Source organism: Mauremys mutica, chromosome 9 (assembly GCF_020497125.1).
Source record: "Mauremys mutica isolate MM-2020 ecotype Southern chromosome 9, ASM2049712v1, whole genome shotgun sequence".
In the NCBI taxonomy this organism is placed as follows: Eukaryota; Metazoa; Chordata; order Testudines; family Geoemydidae; genus Mauremys; species Mauremys mutica.
The window spans coordinates 63,033,350-63,055,049 of record NC_059080.1 but is presented as its reverse complement, the minus strand read 5'-3'; the positions used below and the strand labels follow the sequence as shown (position 1 = coordinate 63,055,049).

At 40.9% G+C, this 21,700-nt stretch overlaps 2 protein-coding genes across 14 annotated transcripts in view; both read left to right on the top strand.

The window, feature by feature from the left end:
• PIK3CB (phosphatidylinositol-4,5-bisphosphate 3-kinase catalytic subunit beta) overlaps positions 1–3,058 on the top strand; it is a 218,100-nt gene extending 215,042 nt beyond the window's left edge. For all 6 annotated transcript variants that reach the window (XM_045030486.1, XM_045030487.1, XM_045030488.1 and 3 more), the window contains one exon: positions 1,544–3,058. In XM_045030486.1, the coding sequence (XP_044886421.1) occupies positions 1,544–1,681 (138 nt within the window). In that variant the 3' untranslated portion in view covers positions 1,682–3,058. The remainder of the gene's footprint in view (positions 1–1,543) is intronic.
• Positions 3,059–14,080: 11,022 nt separating this feature from the next.
• Positions 14,081–21,700, top strand: part of LOC123376898 (vesicle-associated membrane protein 2-like) — an 88,453-nt gene continuing 80,833 nt past the window's right edge. The window contains exons 1-3 of one of the 8 annotated variants that reach the window (XM_045029165.1): positions 15,238–15,432; positions 19,028–19,172; positions 19,753–19,883. In XM_045029165.1, the coding sequence (XP_044885100.1) occupies positions 19,882–19,883 (2 nt within the window). In that variant the 5' untranslated portion in view covers positions 15,238–15,432; positions 19,028–19,172; positions 19,753–19,881. Of the gene's footprint in view, positions 14,140–15,237; positions 15,486–15,526; positions 15,697–17,278; positions 17,661–19,027; positions 19,173–19,752; positions 19,884–21,700 lie in introns of those variants that run through there. The other 7 variants (XM_045029164.1, XM_045029163.1, XM_045029158.1 and 4 more) reach the window with 7 other exon arrangements.

The window sequence follows — 21,700 nt, the reverse complement described above, 5'->3', positions numbered from 1 at the left end:
CTAGGGACTGAGTGGCTAGGCAGCAGTTTTGCAGAAAAGGACCTAGCGGTTACAGTGTATGAGAAGCTGGATATGAGTCAACAGTGTGCCCTTGTTGTCAAGAAGGCTAACGGCATTTTGGGCTGTATAAGTAGGAGTATTGCCAGCAGATCAAGGGATATGATTATTCCCCTCTATTTGGCATTGGTGAGGCCTCATCTGGAGTACTGTGTCCAGTTTTGGGCCCCACACTACAAGAAGGATGTGGATAAATTGAAAAGAGTCCAGCGGAGGGCAACAAAAATGATTAGGGGGCTGGAGCACATGACTTATGAGGAGAGGCTGAGGGAACTGGGATTTTTTAGTCTGCAGAAGAGAAGAATGAGGGGGGATTTGATAGCTGCTTTTAACTACTTGAAAGGGGGTTCCAAAGAGGACTGTTCTCAGTGGTACCTGATGACAGAACAAGGAGCAATGGTCTCAAGTTGCAGTGGGGGAGGTTTAGGTTGGATATTAGGAAAAACTTTTTCATTAGGAAGGTGGTGAAACACTGGAATGGCTTACTTAGTGAGGTGGTGGAATCTCCTTCCTTAGAGGTTTTTAAGGTCTGGCTTGACAAAGCCCTGTCTGGGATGATTTAGTTGGTGATTGGTCCTGCTTTGAGCAGGTGGTTGGACTAGATGACCTCCTGACGTCCCTTCCAACCCTGAGATTCTATGATAAGCACACAGTATACAATATACATATAGCCAGACAGGTAGATAAGCATCTCCTGACTGAAAGTAACTTGTTAAAAACCTTCTGGTGACCAGTCCCAAGGCATAGATCTTAAGAACATAATTTGCAGTATGCATACATAACTGCTTACATATTATCCATACATACATTTTGTGATGATTATGGGGACTATTGTGACTCAGGCTTTCAATAGAGACCTTACATGACACACTTTGTCAAACTAGTATGTGGATACCAGACCTGGGGGATCTCTGTGACTCTTATGAACCCCTGTGCCCTCTGCCAGTTGGCACCAAGAGTATCTTATCTAGGTAGGTAGTTCATGTTCATATGAGAGGGCTAATGGAATGTTTTTCACAACAGAACAGTACAGCATGTTGCAAATTGCTTCACTCAGGTAAAAGTACATTTTTCATACCAGCTTTTCCTGGCTGTCACTTTTTTAGATTCTCCGTCAGTTCATTTCTTTTTTGCCAGCATTGAGTTGCCATCTGCCTGTATGTTACTCATAACTTCTAGTTACTGAACAGCAAATTAGTGCCATGTTCTTCTTCAGTAGTTTTTTTTTGTTGCTTTAACAGTAAACACTGGCCAGAGTTGGTTAGTTTCTCAAAAACACCTGTGATTTCCTCTTTTTTTCTTTCTAACTTTATCATTAAGTCCAGAAAATATCACTGTATATTGATAAAAGACTAATAGATTTAAGAGGTTTATAGTAGAAAAGAAAGAATGTGATTTAGAAAAATTAAAATTGCTGGGAAGGGGGGGAACATAACTGGATTTTAAATTCCCAACAGTACCTTTTTGTTTCCTTTTTGTTTTTTAGGACTCTCTTGCCTTAGGGAAGAGTGAGGAAGAAGCGCTAAAACAATTTAAGCAAAAATTTGATGAAGCGCTCCGGGAAAGTTGGACTACTAAAGTGAACTGGATGGCTCACACTGTTCGAAAAGATTACAGATCCTAGGTGGTTTTTAGATTTGCACTAAACTGAATATTACTCTGACAATAAGTGTTTAAAAAGGGAACTGTAGGCTTGACCAACAAAATGTATTTCAAAACAGAAAAAAGGAAGTGGCCTGGAGAATTGCTGATTCTTTTGCACTCTGCTTCTGAATGCTTGATCCCAAGACTTTCTGAACAAATAGTAAATATCCAGGATAATCAGTTCCTGCTGACTTTGCACGCTGAGAGCTACTAGAAACTTTATTCTTTTTTTTTTTAATTATTTGGTACTTTAAGAAAGTGTAAATATTTGTTTTTGTATGTTGGGGTAATGTATTCTACACACTCGGGAGGTTTGGAGACCTCTTATGAAACTGCTCATTGTTTTAAAATTGGGGCTTAAAAGAAGGGTGAAAGTTTTTGATATCTTAATACTAGCTAAACATGACCATACTGTATATATTTTTTCATATGAAATCTGCCCTACTTGCATAAATGCATTAATTAATTCTACTGTAAAGAGTAGCCACAGTTATTGTACTACAGGGAGGTGCTTAAGGTCTTGTACTGCTGCTGAAAGAACAGTATACAGATATTTCTAAGATTTCTAATGGGAGTTCTTCAGAAGCACTTAGATTTGGCCTAACTTTGCTCCCACTGACTTCACTAGGAGCAATTAGACCAATGCTGAATGCTTTTGAAAATCCCTCCCAAAAGATGTATTGTCTTCAATTCAATCTGTTTAACTCTTTGCAAAAAGCAGAGTTATTTCATCTGTCTGCAAAGAGTTGCTTGACTCAGTCTTCCATTTAAGTTCATAACACTGATGCATATACAAACACATTGTGTAAAGTATGTACAGTATATGGACAATTTTACTTAAATATAATACAAATACTGATTAACAGAGCCTATGTACCAAAATAATAAGGAAATTGTGCCACCAACTTGGTACTTAAGATTTTATAAAAATAAAGTCCATACTTAAAATTCAACATGTTATAAAACACCAGTGAGGAGTCATAACTCTGTTCTTACTGTATTTATTAAAAGCCTGCAGTAATATTACTTTTCCAGGATATTTGTGTTCAGTTTAAGATGGTTGCTAACGAAACTGGATTTGTTTTAATTTATTTACTGAGGTATCAGTTTTTTAGGTGCCTAAATCGAGAGCAATTGTGATACGTGCAATAGAAACTGCTGTTTTAAAGGTGTAATATATACACTGTTTCTGAACATTAGCAAGATGGAACTTAACTACTGTTCATTCTCCAAAGACCACTGGTAGCTCTCAATTTGGGTTGACATTTGAAAGAGAATTAAATATATATTTACCTTTGGACTAAACAATTGTTTTACACAGGAATTTCATTAAAGATGATTTTACTTTGTTCTTAGAGTGAATTGTTTTGTCCTCTTTGAAGATCAGACACCAAATCTAAGCCAGTTAGAAGTACAGCATTTTACACAGTTACTTGATTTCTTTTTTGTCAGATATGAAAGGACTGAAATGTTGTTTTGCCCCAACTGTTGGGTATACTCTCTCATCATTGTTCTGTGCTACTACTGATGTTTCTGGGAATGTCTGTTGTGTTAATATGTTAACGTATCAATTGTTTTAGTTTCCTATCCACTTTTGGTAACCATGTACCATATCACCCCTCTGCTTTTAGGAGCAGACACAAAGAAGGGAAGAAAAACTACTCCAATGGCCACAAATCTGTCTTCACAGTAAAGGGAAACGTATCATCAGTCTCTGCCAGTTCACTGCCTAAAAATTAACATCTGTAACCATTGCTCAGTTGAGTCAGCAGAAACATAGCTTGACATGTTTAGTTTTGCTATGCAACAAGGCAAATTACCCAAATTACTCAAGGCTAATGTAGGTCTGATAGTTAGAGGCTTGCATTGGAGGTCATGTGGAGCCATACTGCAGTACCTCTGATAGGGACTGAGCTTCAAGGAGGTGCAATCTCTCCAAAAACTCCCGAGAGCACAGGGGGGAATGCACATATTGCATCCACCCTGGCTGGTGCAGAAGGATTGCAGGGCCATGACAGGAAGAATGATAGCCCACTGGTTAGGGCACTAGCCTAGGATTTGGGAAGCCATTGAATTTCCTGGTCCACCATAGACTTCTTCAGTGACCTTGCACAAATAACTAATTCGCTCTGTTCCTCAATTCCCCATCTGTAAAATGTGGATAATAACACTTCCCTACCTCACAGGGGCTTTGTGAGCATATATACATTAAAGATTATGAGGCAGATAGATATTACTAATGGAGGGCATATAAGTACCTGAGATGGATAGATGGCCCCATCTGTTCCCTGCTTCCTTTTAGTGTAGCTAACACCCCAGGGAACACGAGCACTTGTACAGAGTCCTGCACTTAGGACAGAAGAATCCCATTCACTGTTACAGACTAGGGACCGAATGGCTAGGAAGCAGTTCTGCAGAAAAGGACCTAGGGGTTATAGTGGACAAGAAGCTGGATGAGAGTCAACAGTGTGCCCTTGTTGCCAAGAAGGCTAACAGCATTTTGGGCTGTATAAGTGAGGGCATTGCCAGCAGATCGAGGGACGTGATCATTCCCCTCTATTCGACATTGGTGAGGCCTCATTTGGAGTACTGTGTCTTGTTTTGGGCCCCACACTACAAGAAGGATGTGGAAAAATTGGAAAGAGTCCAGCGGAGGGCAACAAAAATGATTAGGGGGCTGGAGCACATGACTTATGAGGAGAGGCTGAGGGAACTGGAATTGTTTAGTCTGCAGAAGAGAAGAATGAGGGGGGATTTGATAGCTGCTTTCAACTACCTGAAAGGGGGTTCCAAAGAGGATGGATCTAGACTGTTCTCAGTGGTACCTGATGACAGAACAAGGAGTAATGGTCTCAAGTTGCAGTGGGGGAGGTTTAGGTTGGATATTAGGAAAGACTTTTTCACTAGGAGGGTGGTGAAGCACTGGAATGGGTTACCTAGGGAGGTGGTGGAATCTCCTTCCTTTAAGGTCTGGTTTGACAAAGCCCTGGCTGGGATGATTTAGTTAGGAATTGGTCCTGCTTTGAGCAGGTGGTTGGACTAGATGACCTCCTGACGTCCCTTCCAACCCTGATATTCTATGATACTGATGCTTATATTGGAGCATCCTTCCTGCCTCCATGATTATCTTTTATCTTCCCTATATTTGTTGTTGGCAATGAATGAGCCAGAAAACTCTGGAATCTGAGAGGCAAACTGGGGTGGTTTTCTCCACCTGGAGACTTTTGTGACGGCTTCATTTAAATTTAAAAATGGAGTGTCTTAATTACTAAATAAGAATGATAAATTAGTTTCCCCTATTTATGTTCATAAATTGAATTTTAGGCTGTCCTTCAAGTTTCAGTTTTTAACCTGCTGCACGTTTTTTGCTGACAAAGCATACCTGCTTTGGAGAAGGTGGCAGGAGAGACAAAGGCTAGAGATGTTGTCCTCTAAGTAGGAACTCTTGGGCCATTGACAAAGGAGAAGCTAATGGGATCAGTAGCTGGATATTTCAGCTAAAATCATCAGCAGAGAAGTAATTAGCTATATTGACATTTTAAATAGTCATTTGTTAGGTTTTGGTGTAAACATCCCATTGAGGTAAATGGCCATTCACTCAAAGACAGCTGCTGTTTTAGGCTGATTGCAGCCTTCAGGAGACATCATAGCATCAGATTACACTTGTTTGACAGTTTTAAGATTTTCCTCAATGATGAGGAATAAGAATATAAGAAAGACAATACTGGATTAGACCTGGGTCCATCTAGCCCAGTATCATGTCTTCTGACAGTGGCCAGTGCCAAATGCTTCAGAGAGAATGAACAGAACCAGGGCCATTTTCGAGTGATCCATCCTGTTATCCAGTCCCAGCTTCTAGCAGTCAGAAGGTTAGGGACACCCAGAACATGGGGTTGCATTCCTGACCAGCTTGGCTAATAGCCATAGATGGACCTCTCTTCAAAAAAGAATTAGATGAATTCATGGAACACAGTTATACTTTTGGTCTTCACAACATCCCCTGGCAATGAGTTCTACAAGTTAATTGTGCATTGTGTGAAGTACTTCCTTACGTTTGTTTTAAACCTGATGCCTTTTAATTTCATTGGGTGACCCCTGCTTCTTGTGTTATATGAAGGGGTAAATAACACTTTTTTATTCACCTTCTCTGCACATTATAAATCTCTAACATATCCCCCTGTAGTAGTCTCTTTTCCAAGCTGAACAGTCTCTTATTAATCTCTTGTCATATGGAAACTCTTCCATACCCCTACTCATTTTTCTTACCTCTCTCTATACTTTTTCCAATTCTAATATCCTTTTTGAGGCGACCAGAACTGAATGCAGTATTCAACATGTGGATGTACCCTGGATTTATATAGATGAATTATATTTTCTGTCTTATCTATCCCTTTCCTAATAGTTCCTAACATGCTGTTTAGCTTTTTTGACTGCCAAAGCACACTGAGCAGCTGTTTTCAGAGAACTATCCAGAATGACTCCAAGAGCACTTTGAGCAGCAACGGCTAATTTAGATCCCCATAATTTTGTATGTAGAATTGGGAGTGTTTTCCACTGTGCATTAGTTTTAATATATTAACATTGAATTTCATCTACTTTTTTGCTGCCCAGTTTTGGAAAATCCATTTATACTCTTCACAGTCAGCTGTGAACTTAACTATCTTGAGTAATTTTGTATCATCTGCCAACTTTGCCACCTCACTGTTTACCCCATTTTCCAGATCATTTATGAATATGTTGAACAGCAGTGGTCCCAGTACAGATCCTTGGGGGGCCCTGTTATTTATCTCTCTCCACTGTGAAAACTGATAATTTATTCCTACCTTTTGTTCCTTACCTTTTAAGCAGTTACTGATCCATGAAAAGACCTTCCCTCTTACATCTTGATGGTCTACTTTACTTAAGAGCTGTGAGTGGGGAACCTTGTCAAAGGCTTTCTGAAAGTGCAAGTACACTGTGTCCACTGGATCACCCTTGTGCACATGTTTGTTGACACTCAAATAATTATTATAGATAGTTGACTAGACATAGTTATCAGGTGACGGGAAAGCGTAGATAGTAAGCTGTTGAAAACATGGAATCCCAACTACAAATTATGAGACTGAAACATCTTCTGATTCATGAAGTTTCACGTTATTTTAAGTAGGTGTTGCGGAGAGTCATTGTAATACATTACCGTGTTACGCACTCTTTCCTGTTTAAAAAAAGTTACAGCCCTTCATTAAAGCAGCCCCTGTAGCTGCATTCTCTCACTGTGTTTGTAGAAGAGAAGATACACCTAGTCACCCAAACCTGAGATAAATAAGCTGTAATAGCACCTTTTTCCAGAGCATACATTGTAAATTGTTTTGTCATCTCCTCTCTTGTTTAACTTCATAATTGTGTAGCATGTATGCTGCTCCCTAAAAGTGCTCCATCTTCTGTATATTCCTTCCCTCACTTCCTGCACTATCATTGCTTGATGATAGCAGATGTTCACAACTATCCATCTAGGTATTTGCTTGTTAGGTGCCAACTCAATTTGTTTTCCAAGGGAGGCAGCTTTCCTTGCTTTCACTCCCTCACAGCTGTGTATATTTTGATTTCATAACTGTCTTACCACATCATTTTTAAACAGTCTGAATTGATTCAGATCTTCTAATGAACAGCTGCTACATATGACTTCATAATACAACCTGATCCTATTATTTAATTTTTTTGGAACTATTGAAATCAGATAACTAGTCCACAGTCTTAGTTATTACAGTGTCACACTATGATCATTTTATTCCTTTTGAGTAAAAAAAGGATGTGATTTCAAATGTCATTCTTAATTTGTGCAATTAGTATTCCTGTTAATCTTTTATAATATACTGTATTAATCTAACACTCACCTGTTAATACTAAAGATGAAATATCTTCAGACATGTCAACCTTTTTTGTAATCTTTAAAATTATTCACCTTGAGTAGTGGTGCTGGGAGGGTCTTAGAAAGTGAAATTCTCTAGTCAGAGACCAGCGTAGAGCAGATGCATCAGTACAAGCTGCCTCCGCTGTACCCCAAAACTGACCTAAAAGGACACCTGTTAGGGATAAGGATAACTATTACAGTAGCAACTAGAAACCCTAATCCAGGTGAAATACTAAAGAAAATAGCTCCTCTCCCAAGATTTTACAAGGCTGGTAGTCTCCATGCCTACTTAGGGTTTTTTAAGAAATACACATGTGATCTCTCTAGTGATTTTTCTCTGTGAATAAGAAGAGAGGCTGAGTTTTTTCCAAAGGTGCCATGGGCCATACAACACCCTTTAGTGAAGCTGTGGAATTAAATTCCCCCACCCCACCTGAAGTTCTTAATCAGGATAGCAAAAAATGAACCATGAACATTTAAATGGGAAATAAAATTGAATCTTTCACATTTTGTCTGATAACTCTTTTCATGAGCCACCTCAGGGCTCTGGTCAGGGTATAGAGACAGATCTTTGTCTATCATCTGAAGAACCTGCTTATGAAAAATGCAACATGCAGATTTGAGATGAATTACAACATTGACATACATACACAGAGAGGCTTCAGCTTTATTAAAGTACTCTTCCCCCCCCCCCCTCCCCAACAAGTACAGTGGCAGTTACTGGCTACCATTAATAACATACTTACAAGGGCTAGCCTGTATTGCTGGATCTCCCTCACACTAAGTTCTCAGAACTGCCCCTACTTAGTAAATGTTTAAAGTTATTTCTTTACCAGGGTAGAATTTAGAACCATTCTGTTTCTTTTCCAGTTTTAAGGGGGCTGGCAAACCACTCTGCTCCTGGCTAGGATAGCAAGGCATATTGTATCTACAAGCTGCAATTCTGTACCATGACCATACAAACTGTAGCATTGACAAAGTCTACAGGTACAAAAGCAAAGGTGCATTCGGGTACATTTTGTCTGCTCTAATAGTTAGAAAGAAAGCTGTTAGGTTCTAGATGCTCCCTGCCGAGCAGCATGTTATGTCTTAGAATAATCTTGTGTGTTTAGGGGGATAACAAAAAGGTTGATAAGATGATCACAGATGAACTCTTACTGCTTGGGCATATAATTGAACTTATCTTCAGATGTGGGCTCCTTACGACTGCATCCACCTGCCACATTTGATCACTTAGGGCTTGGCTACACTTGAGAGTTGCAGCGCTGGTCGTACAGCTGTGTAGGGAAAGCACTGATGTGTGGCCACACTCACAGCTACCAGCGCTGCAGTGTGGCCACATTTGCAGTGCTGTTGGGAGTGATGCATTATGGGCAGCTATCCCAGCATTCAAGTGGCAGCAACGTGCTTTTCAAAAGAGAGGGGTGGGGTGCAGTGTGACAGGGACCGGGGTAGAGAGAGAGAGAATGGATTTTTGGAGCCGACACTGTGTATCAGCTCCCTGCCTTGCAAAATCAGAAAATTTTCCCGACCCCTTACTCTTAACTGCAAACAGCCTGCAGACCAGATAAGTAGCTGCTCCAACGGACTCCCTTTCTCACCCCTGCCCCCGCTTTTTCTCTCATCAAGCAAACACTCACTCTTCCCCGTGCCTGCCTCATTCACAGCAAGGTAGTGGGTTTATCTCATTTGAATGTTCAGTCAGTTACAGCTTGATCACGGCAAACAGGAGCTGTGTTTGTTTTTTAGATAAGCAGCTCCCGGAGCCCTGAGTTCACAACAAAACAAAGAGAGGCAGCATAACAAAACAAAGGGAGTAATTTAGTTAAAAGCATTCTGGGATATATCCTTATACCCTGGAGGCCAATAACAGCGCTGGTGTGTGGCCACACTTTACCACCGGTGCTGCAATGCTTATAGCCCAAGCAGACCCAGGTGTACGGCCAGCGCTGCAGCCAGGGAGTTGCAGCGCTGGATGTGCCCTGCAGGTGTGGACAGTTACTAATTGCAGCGCTGGAAAGCCTCCACCAGTGCTGCAAATCTCAAGTGTAGCCATACCCTCAGAGTAGAATTTTGCACAGATGCCCATTTTACACAACTAAAGCTAATCTAATCAAGTGCTTGACTGCTCTAAACTCCCACAAACAGTGGTAGGAATGCAGGGTGTCTAACAGGTGCAAGATCAAGCCTTTACTGTTGCTGGGAGCATCGGAGATGGGATATGGCTATCCTAATATGACACAGGCAGCTGGGCCCTGTTTGTAATGTTTCACTTCAATAGAACAGATACATAGTGTTTGGCAAGACAGCCCCTTGATCCTAATTAGCCATGCGTGGGATGCTTTACACAACACCATTTCTCTGTCTTTCTGCAATATAAATTTTGAATGCCACATCCAGTCAATTCTACAATTTCAAGGAATGTTTGGGGCAGCAGGGGTCAGAACCCTATTTAGAGGAGGCAATGGGCAAAACCATATTGGGGGGCGGGGAGACATAGGAAGTGCCCTGCCCTCTGTTTAGCAGAACCACAGCTTCAAGCATCTTTACAATTGTCTATAAATCATACTGATGGCACTTTCTTATTCTTTGTTGGTACAGCTCCTAGCACAGTAGGATCCTGGTCCATGTGGGGGGCTGGTAGGTGCTACAGTAATACAAACACCACCTTCCACCATAACAGTCTCTAACCTCTCTGTGGATCCTACTCATAGAGTTAATATGTTGACACACTTAATGACTCATCTCTGTGACAGAAAGGAGACAATGGAGTGTGCACCCAGCCCCTGCCATTGAGGGGGGAGTTGGGAGACTCCTGTATGGGCAGAGGAGGGGATAGCAGCTGCTTTGAGAGAGAAGGGGAAATGGTGGTGCACGCAGCTGCTGGCATGAGAGGGAAGAGTTGGGGAATAATGGTGTATAGGAGGGGAATCTGGGAGATCCTACACCCCGTCTGCCAAGTGGGGGGGGGCGAGATGGACAGACAGAGCCCCAGACCTGGAAAGATGGTGAGAGAAGCTACAGAGAGTCCCTGACATAGAGGGTATGGGAGGATGGCTTGTGGGGAAATGGAAGGATGTAAGGATCCCTGTGGATAAAAAGAGGACTTGAGACACTAAGGCTGTCTCTCTGATTTCACATACATGCTCACACAGTTTAAAAATAAATAAGAACTGTTTAATATGCCAGATCAGTAATAAAAAAAAACCCTCCTGAACAGACCTACACCATACCAGCAAATATAATACAAACCAAAACAATTCTTAATTTGCTGTCAAGATCTGCATTTAGGATTCTGCACTACTCTTGTTGCAGCTGATTAACCTTTTCATTGAGAGTGGCATGGAGAAAGCTGCTCCCTACATGTTTTAAGGGTATGCTATTACAGAGCAAACTTGGGTCCTGGTAGGCCTAAAAAGCTTTCAGCTCACACACTTATAAGCTACCTTACATATGAAGAGTTCACAATATTTAGGTTATTCAATGTGCAGCTAGTATATGTAGCAAGCAAACAGTGCAATTATAGACCCCAGTCCTGCTTTCAGATCCATGCTGACTCCAAGCTGAGCCTATATGGATCCAAGCATAGGGCTGGAGTTTTAATGTTTTGAAGCTGCAACATCTTGCATAAACAAGGGATCTACTGTGAGTCCTTGATCACCCCTACATCCATGATGGCCTTTGGGGAGTACAGTACCACAGCGGGTGTCTCCTCTGTCATAGTGGTCCAGTAAGCTGTGGGCAATGAAACTGCTTTCTGAGTGCAGTGTCTCACACTTCCAGCAGATGACGATTTCACATTTCGGACACATTTTCCCCGAGTGTGGCTGCCTTAGGGAACACATCTCCTCCCTTGGGGGCTTCATTTTTTTGGAACCTTTCCTGTGTAAACATCTCTTCTTGTCTTCAAAAACCCGATTCCTCCCCTGAGGACTGAAACAACAGAAGGAAAATGGTGACAAATTTAACCTATAAAGTTTTGATAGCAAAATGAGGTCAGCAGAAGCAGTTAATGCCCTTTTTTAAAACGCCCCTGAGGTTTTCTCTGTGGCACAGTCTAAACAACAGGTGCCATATTTAAACACTACTGAAGAATGCACGTGGAAGGAATAAGCAGAGTCTGGTACTTACAATATGATACAGGTCACAGGCCTTGCTTTTTAGAAGCTGGAATTTGTGAGGATTTTATCTGCCTGTTTTAAAACTGTAAAACAAACCTGTCTTGAATGCCCTTTGTCAGTGGAAGTTACTGCAGGTATCTTGAAAGAGGCTGTAATTTAGAACAGCAGTTTCTCTTTGGCACTACACACAGCCTCGCATATGCACTTTCCATGGAGCTGATCCTGCAATGAGTCCCATGTGGAGACTTCCACAGGGCTCTGTGCAGGTGCAGGGGTCTGCCGTGCAGAAATCATTGCAGGCATCAGGCTCTAGTTAGTAAAACAAAGTCCAAATATATCATACAAAGTGCCTGTTTGCATTTGTGAACTCACATGCAGCTTGCAACGACTAGCAGGAAAACATGACAATGCTCTGTCCTTGGACAGAGACAACTGGAAAGGCTTAAAAGGGACACTGCTAGCACTCATGAAAATGAATGCTAATGACCTGAGTATCTCTTTATAACAGTGCCCTTCTGTTGAGTTGAATGCTAACTAAGGTCTCAATCCTGCAAGCACTTACACGAATAGTCCCCAAATAGTGTTTGCGGGATTGGGGCCTATCGGTACTTCTATGTATTGAGACAATAGGATCCTTAGAAATACATTCAGTCCATGTGAGGACTGGCTCTGTTATGTCAGCTTGTCGGTGTAGTAAAATACGGAGAGAGTGGGCAGCTAGAACAGTACTGCTTTTTTATAGCAGATCTGGAAAAATCTCTAGTCCATTTTCAACTGTCCTCACTTTCAGATTAGTTTGAGGCCACCTTGTCTTGGAAAGAATGATTTTCCTGGTTTTATCATTATATTTAAATTGACTTCTTACCCTGTTCTGTCCCCAGAACAAGCTCCCGAGAAGTCATGAAGATCAAATGTAACCCACAAAATCTGTCATTGTTCCATCACAACTTGTCTCAGGGTCCAATTCTGCTAGTGTAACCCTACTGGCATTAGAGTTATTCTATATTTGGTCCAGTGTAATCTAGAACAAAGTTTGGCTCTCAGTGTCATTTCTGGCTAGTTTATTTTAAATCTGTGCTAAGCCTGTAACAAGCTGATGTGACTATCAAGCCTAATGTATTAATGCTGATACGTACATGCTCTTCTTGCTAAGATCATAATTGCCTGGGTCTAATTACCAAAGACAGACTGCTTTTAGCAGAGCTGTAAAGAAAGCAGGTTTGGGCTATGGGTTGGGCTAGGACATTTTTTAAAATTAATTTATTAGCAATACCCAATAATTTCTGCGCTGTGCATGCACTCAATTAATCTCATCCAAGGGGGATCTGGAGTGACTTGAATGACACTAAAACACTTATGGAATCTCAAATAAGTAATAACAATGAACATTGCAACGGGGCTAACAAGTATGCAAAAAAGCAGTTAATCATTTTTGTCAGTGAAGTTAGCAGAAAGGAGTCTGAGCATACACAAGGAGCAAGCCTGCTGAGTAAAGAGGCATCAATTTTACATGATCATATTTTAGAGGGAAGAACTGAAGTTTAAGCTCACAACTCAGAATGTGGTATAACACACCCCACCACACTTGCAACTTTCCAGTACCTATAAAGTTGTGTATTGATTTCAGCTGCTACCCATATATTGCTACCATACCATGTCTTCTGCCATGATTCTAGGATTCAGTACTGGTGCAAACACTGATTCATCAGCTTAGTAATGTTATCCCTTGAAGTGATTTCCAGGACTGTCACAACTCACAGTGTTGACAAGTACAGTACAAGGGTACTGACAAGTAAATGTGGGCACTGGGAAACAAATCCCTGTAAGTCATTCAACCTTTCTATACCTCAGTTTCCTGGTTTGTAAAAACACATCACAGCGTTGTTTGTAAAGCTTTTTGTGGGCTTTGGGTGGAGGATGCTTTAGAAGCGCAAAGTATTATGTATAAGTAACCACCACTGGTTAAAGATTATGCTATGGGACCCTTCACTGTGTCTATTACAGCTGCTTATCATGAGTCATTGAGCATTCAGCCTCTGACATACTTACAGTTTACTCTTGGAAGGCCCAGAGAAGAAATTCAGTGCAGAAAACCTTTTCTTAAACAGACGCTCTCTCTTTTTCCTTCCATGTTTCATATCACCTACACTGTCATCTTTACTCTCCCTCTTTGCCTTCTGCCAGCTCATCTTCACTATAACAGAAACAATAAACAAACAAGAGCAGGAGACAGCAAGTTCAAACATCTATGCTGCTGTCACAAAACAACATGAGTAACAATGTGCAACTGAATTATATAGACATGTTTCTGTACTAACCTGTAGATGTTCTGGGAATGCAGCTGGTTTTGTGGAGTTCAGACAGTAGGCACTTTCCAGCAGATGGAGCAAACACCTGCTTTGGAAAATCCTAAGGGAAGAAGAAGAGGTAAGTATGGCTATTCTTACTTAACTAAGCTCTGGTTAGTAGCATGGCTGTTAAGTAAGATAAATGTCTCCATTCTAGATGCTACCATGTACTATTAAACTAATTTCCAAAGAAATAGCAAGTTGCTCACTTGATAAAAGCAAATAATAGGAGATAATAAAACAATCCTGTACAGAGAAGGGAAAAAGCAAACTGATTTCTTGAGATGGCACAAATATAAAGCAACAGGCGGGGAAGGCACTTGGTCACTGCTTGAAAATAATTTCTTCTTTTTCCTGGTAAAATATTTGATTAATCTTAATTTCCGCATTGTGCTGCTTTGTCTCCAAGCACTGTCCCTGTGGCCTCTGTGATTAAATTAGTCTCTCTGCTCTACATTTGATATTCAATAATTGCATTTACTTTTGGTTGATTGACTCACATAGTAGTTTTCACTTGCTCCAAATTGCTGGGAAGCAGCTTCTGCCCATCCTGCCCATTTGTTGTAGTTTGAAGTATTTCCCAATAATTGTTTTCTAAAATAAATCACACAACCCTAATTTTTAGGAATAGACGCAAATGAAGCAGCATTCTATTGAGTTAGAGAGTGATCAGAAAATCCATCATGGCTGAGCTATGTATTTTCCTTAATTTTAGCCTTTGTAGCCTCACATAGATCCTACAACACGCTTCATGCCAGCACAGAGGTCTCCTGTGTACAGCTCTCATTGCAGAATCAGGACCAATCTAGCTCTCACTTTTATTAATTCAATTATAATTGTTTACCAAGAATACACTATGTTGTGTGTGAATGAGGAAAGTAGAAAGAACTCAGGAGCAGCACAGCCACTCAGCAGTTAACTCCACCCTCATGCTAAGTAGGCAGCTGCCCACATTTTTTAGCAGAGCCAAGGGAAGACCCTCCCTTTTGTGATTAATTTGGGGAAGGGTGTAGTTTCTTTGTGTAGATTGAACAGAGATGAACTGAAATGAAAAAGGTTGTGAATATCTCATTAAAATGCACAAGGAAACAGTCTCTTTAAAAAGTGCTCCAACATCAAGGAGCGAAGAAAGTTGCAGGTGTCAGAAATGTTCAGACCTTACCATTTTAAGGTCTCTCTGTAGCTTTTAATGCTTTCCACAACCTCCTTCAAATTCAAGGCCTGCCTGGAGAAAACAACATGTTTTTCTGTAGGAGGGATACAGCAGTGTCAATTTGAAGCTTTCCTATTAAGCCAGCTTTGAAGAGTAGACCATAATCTGCACCTAAGTGGCAGCAGCTGGAGAGGCAGGAATTTCCTCTACCTCTCAGTGGTGAGCTCAGAGCCCTGCAGATGAAGCTATTTTAATATTAATGCTGAAGTCAGGTAGCTTGTTGTTTTTTTCTTTAAACAGGAGATGGAAGAGAAGTGTAACATTAAGGTTATCAAAGGAAATGTTTGGGAAAGTAGGTCATGAAAAAGTAAAGGTACTCAAAGTGGACCTGTTTTAAAGCCCATTGAAGTCAATGGAAAGATTCCCACTTCAGAAGACTTTGGCCAGGTTCTATTTGTGGATTTTTTTACAGGACTGGGCCCAGTAAGATTAAATTGCCCATATTATCTTTACTATCTGTATTCAGGAGTCTAATGTAGCTAGTCCTTATGATAGAACTGTTCTTGTCCTTACAGTTATGTATGTGATTATGTGCTGTGCTGAGCTTCTGTATGACTGAGCGCTTATCTCTTTTCTTCCACCCCATTTATATTTCAGGGTCTTCTGCTTTCCATTGCTTTTAACACTGTAATTAATTGTATGTGTGATTTTACTGATGGTGTTCCTAATACACAGAAGTAACAGCCAAGTATTCTTGGTTACCTCAGAGTCTCACACACACACACACACACACACACACACACACACACACACACACACACACACACACACACACACACACACACACACACACACACACACACACACACACACACACACACACACACACACACACACACACACACACCCCTCCAAAATATCATCGTTAAAACAAAATTGAAAGCAATTAGAGATCAGCACTTCAGCCTGCAAAGTATCTCTAATATCTGGATCCTACTTAAAAAGAGCTAGGAGGAGACTAATGGTCTCTAGGTGGAACAACTACAGATTTGTGGGGAGATAGACACAGAACAGCATTTCCAAGTATTTAAATGCTATAATTCTGTATTTGCTCTAAGTAATGGTAAGAAAGGCATAGTATCTTCAGAGCCTTGGAATGCTGTTTGATCATTATGTCACTATTGATACTTAGTGATTCCACCTAAAGGCTTTCTTCATAATTCCTGATATAGCTGCTTTGTTGGTTAAGGAGTGCTATCCAGGTATTAGTTTAGGGGGAATTAAGGACATCCTGTTCTGAACAGACATATAATATTGCATAAGGCAAAGTGGCATGGACCAAATTGATAACTCTCTTCCATCTCTAGCTATTCTGGAGCAAAATGCCCAAGTGAATGGCTCTGTACTAGCACTACAAGACATGAGTGTGTGTTACACTCCGAGAGATGAGTCTTTATTTTATTAGACTGGTACCTTTGTTTCTATTTGTGTAGCCTGTGTGCTGCTAAATGTCCATTAGTAATTGGCCTTGACACTGCCATGTTTGCACATGGGGCCTCAGCCCAGGAAAGAAATATTTATTTATCAGTTTAAAAACATTCACAGACCAGTTTTACCACTGTTGTTACCTAAGCATGATTTTACTCCAGCTTGGGAAGACTGTCAGGATAGCAAGACAGAAGACTATCCTACAGACACAGCCCATCTGCTTTTCCTTGTGTATTCTCAGTAGGACGCGGAGACCCTCAATAAGGTAGGAGCCCCACTGTGCTAGGAGTTGCATGTATATGTAGTGAGAGAGCGTCACTGGTCCAAAATAGCAAGTCAAAGGGTAAGAGACAGAAAAGTGTCCTCATCCCACTGAGAGACAGAGCGATGAAATGACTTTCCCAGCATCACAGGAACTCCCCCTTAACCGCACGATCATCCTTTCTCTCTAATCTAATACAAGATTTTATTCGAAACATATTGCAAAAAATCATCACATAAGCTATTTGACCTACTCTTCTCATATCCTTTCAGCCACCACAGGGTGTCTCTGCATCTCTTCCTAGAAAGACAAAAGCCTCTGGTAGCCTGACCCAGAGTAGCCAGGAAAGATGGCCTGGGGGAAGGCAATGTCTTTTATTGGACCAACTTCTATTCGTGAGAAAGAGGGAAGCTTTCAAGCTATATCAAGCTCTTCCACCTTTGGAACACAGAGCTCCAACCCTTTCAGTGTATTTGACACAATTTATGTTTTAAAAGCTAACAGAAAAAATCACCCACTTCTCTGCGGATTTTCTTCAGCAATAGAGAACGATGTCTGGTTTGAGAATGCTGTTACAATAGGCGGCACTTCTCAATGGACAGCGAGAACTTATTTCCTTTAGTGGCTGAAGGTGCTTGAAACCTGGAGATGTTTTGACGAGGTAGCTGCTTGTAGTTCATGAAACAAGGATGATCAGGTAACTGAAATCTAATCATTCATCACCCTTCATGTGAGCTGCACCATGCATCTGAGAGCAGAACTGAGCTCTTAATGTCCATATTTACCAATGTCTATATACCAATGTCTTTGATGAAGCAATCGGTGTAGTAGCTTTGCCAGGATAATGGTGCTAAGTATTGCACTGCACGCCTGAGCAGATCTGTTTGATTGTCCTCAATATAGGTTTAAAGTAGGGTTTATATGCAATGAAATGAAGCCAAAGGGCAAGCTAGTGACTTAGCCAGTGACTCACCTCTGGACTTAATACCCACATGCTGCTGCTGTGATCGTTTTAGCTTGCGACACTTATGGGTGGTTGTTTTCTCTTTTTAAGGAACATGTTTTGTAATATGTAATATTAGAAATGGGTTAATTGTTTGGGATAAAACATGAACCATTCTGGACCTATGTCCAAACTCCAATGCAAATGTGAGCCTGCTTGAAGCTTTTAGATTTGGAAAAGGTGGACTAGCTTTTTTTCTGAATTGCTTTTCATTCTCTCTACATCCTGGTCTTCAAGTCAGTGCCCAGCAGGAATTTAAATACTGGGGCATGGGGAAAAAGAGGCTGTGGCTGTTGGGTCCATTGCTATATGGATCCCCTGGCAGCAATACACGTGTAACATTTGGGCTAGGAGGATTTCATCCCCTCAGCTTCCTTATAGGTCCCATGTACAAAGCACTGCTATGAAAGCTTTACGCATGAGAGCAGGATTTGGCACTTAGGAGCTAAGCAAATATCAGATGACCGCAAAGCTGGGCTTTTTCATAGCACTCTGTTTCCCTTAGATTGGGTTCTGGTGTGTTATATGCTCCTCAGTCTAATTCTTTAGCTAACTATTATGGGGCATATATTGCTCCACTCACTTGGAAACAGTGTGGGGTTACAAACTGGCAGGGTTTAGCGGGATATGTGGGTAGATGGATGGGTGAAGACCTCTACCTCTGCTCACTAACTTGAAAATGAGCCTTGGTGAGGTTCTGCATCTGAAACACTTTCTTTGGAACTCGCCACCGCCACCAGACAAACCAGATGCTTCTCCATACTACCAGCTCATCCATCTCAGAGGTCTAGATTCTCAAATATCCCCTTGTTTTTACTGTTTAAAGCTTTCCCTTATCCAGGCATAGATCTGTTCTGAGCCAGCTCCCACTAGAGTGAGCGGAAAGACTCTATTTGGCTACACAGAATGTTGGATAACACACCAACTAAAACAAAAATTCACATCATGGGGAGAGAGTGCTGGATTTACATTGGTTAAATGATCTCTCTGCACCATTTCATCTCTTTATCTGATTACAGAGAGACCTGGATTTAAATGTTTTGTTGTGCTTTCTCTTCCAGAATGGGATTCACTTGCATGGTTAGGACAACCAAAGAGGGAAGCACTGACAAAGAGGAAAACACCTGGGATTCAAGAAGGATCTGGGACTCCTCACAGTACGGGGAGCAAAAAGAGGAAGGCACAAGAAATTGCACACATGTGGAGGTAAATAGATATTCTTCCTTGTACTTTGGCAAGTGCTGAGAGTCCTCTGCAGTCTAGCTTCATTGCTGCACCCGATCAGAAAAAAAATTGGTCCATCTAGTCTGGCATCCTGTCTCCAGTCAGGGCCAGTCTTGCATTTGCCTCTGAACCATCCAATACTGTATTGGGGGATTTTTTCCCCTGACTTAGCTGATATTTATGCATGCTCTCCCTTCTTAATCCAACAGTGTTCATCTGTCAGTTGGATCTTTACACTCATAATTTAACTACAGACGTAGAACAGTAATGCTTCCATTGTTTAAGGAAAAAAGATGCAAAGGATTCTTTGAATAAATTCAAAGATGGAAATATGCTTAATTTCCATGTACAATACAGCTGAGAATAAATACCCTGTTATTAAATCTAGAGGAGTCAGGATGCAGACAGCTGGGGGGAAAGTTCCATTTATATTAGTCACTCTAGGAGTTTATTCTGCCTAGAATTATAGGGGGGTGTGCATCTGTGGCTTTCCTCTTCTTCCTAGCGTGTGATGTGAGGTGCAGGCATGCTCAGTAGCTTATGCCTACCACTCCTATCTCAGTAACAGTGCCTACAATACTAAGAGACTGGTTGCATCAGAAGCAGAGCTGGAAAGCCATCTTTGCTAGCTGCTGAGAGTGAGAGAAACAGCAGAACCTTAGGAGATCCGCAGACTGTCTGACAGAAAACAATGTGAGTATCCCTTGTCATAGGAGTTTAATGAAAATGAGCTGCAGTGTGAGAATGAGGGTTTAGTATGTCTGGAGGGAAGGAGTTTGGCTAAATCAGCGTCAAAGCACTGTCCGTCAGTTGTGGTGCTGAAACTCTGAATACTCAGCTGTGAATGGGTGTGTTTCTTACTTCACAAAGAAATGACAGCAGCATGGCTTTAAACTGACCAAGATCCTTTTTGAAGCAAGGTTGGGTTATGGGATTGTATATCGTGATTTGTCACAGATTCTGTTTTGTATCTGTCAATATCTGTTTACAATTATATTCCCCCTAAATGCTTGCTCTATAGAAGCGCAATACTGTGGCTGGAAAGTTCACTGCTGTTTCTGATACATGAAAAGTTGCTTGATGGGTTTTGGAGAAATGGCCAAGTAGTATTTTGTTGTTTTCAAAACCAAGTACAAATTAACTCTTACTATGAATGTTTCTTTTTATGTTTAATTGTATGTGGTGTGTAGGTGTGGTGAAAGGCTGGCTATGTGAATAAGGCATCTGAAGCTACTTTAACATTTGTGTAGTTGGCTGTCACATGAAAACTACATGGCATCCGTGTGAATCAGTGTCAGACTCTGAGGAGCATTTGCTGAATGTGAGACCTCTCTTGTGTATATTAGGGATCCAAAGTTTGATTAGACTTTGATTCTGGCTTAAACGGTCTGCTGTGGCTCTTAAACGGTGGGAACTCTGCTATGGCGGGCTGGGCAGTTTTTCCAGATGCTGGAAAGCAGTAAAAAGAATGACTAACATGTTTACAATTCAAAATAGTGCTGAAACAAACCCTTCAAAACGCTGGGCCAAATCCTCCAATCAGTACAGTTCTGTAACTCACAATGGAACAATGCTGATTTATACCGGCCGAGGATCTGGACCTTTGTCCTCACTATCTGGTGCAATATGGTAATAAAATATTAGATATAAAATAATTTCAACTCAATTGTATTCAGCATCTGTCTGTTTCTGTGCAGCAGTGGATCACACTAACCCATCACTTCAGAATTATTTTATTACATCTTTAAATAGCTGTCCATGTCTTTAACAGTGGTGTAACTGCCAGCATTAATTTGCTCTTTTAGACAACAGTAAAACTTATTTAGTTAATAGTTACTCTGGAAAAACATTGGTGTAAATGAGACTAGATCTGCCCATGTAGTTTAGATAACTAGATTCTGAAATGCATCCTTTGATAACAGCCTATAACAATCTACATGGGGTGGGGGGAAATGATGAAAGAGGGCACTTCAAACTAGAAGACAAAGGTATAACAAGATCCAGTGGCTGGACGTTGAAGCTGAACAGGTTTAGCCTAGAAATAAGGTGCAAATTTTTAACAAGGATGGTAATTTAACCATTGAAACAATTTACCCAGGGTTGTGGTGGATTCTCCATCACCAGCAATTTTTTTTATCAAGATTGGATGTTTTTCTAAATGATCTGCTGTAACTCAAATGGGATTAAGTCAGGGAAGTTCTATGACCTGTATTCTACAGAGGGTCAGACCAGATGATCACAACTGTCCTATCTCGCCTTATAATCTATTAATCTATTAACATGATTGCATAAATGTTCATTTATGACACGTCAGTCCAAACCAGCTGCAAAACATCTCAGAAGTATAAAAAAGTCAAATAATTCTAATACTATATAATGTAAGTGGGTGGAGAAACATAGGGCCAGATCCTACTGGTATAGAAGTGAATGGAGCCATGCTGATTATTGTAAATAAAAAATTGTGTCCTACTGTAAACTATTTCAATACAAAATTTAAAAAAAATTACATC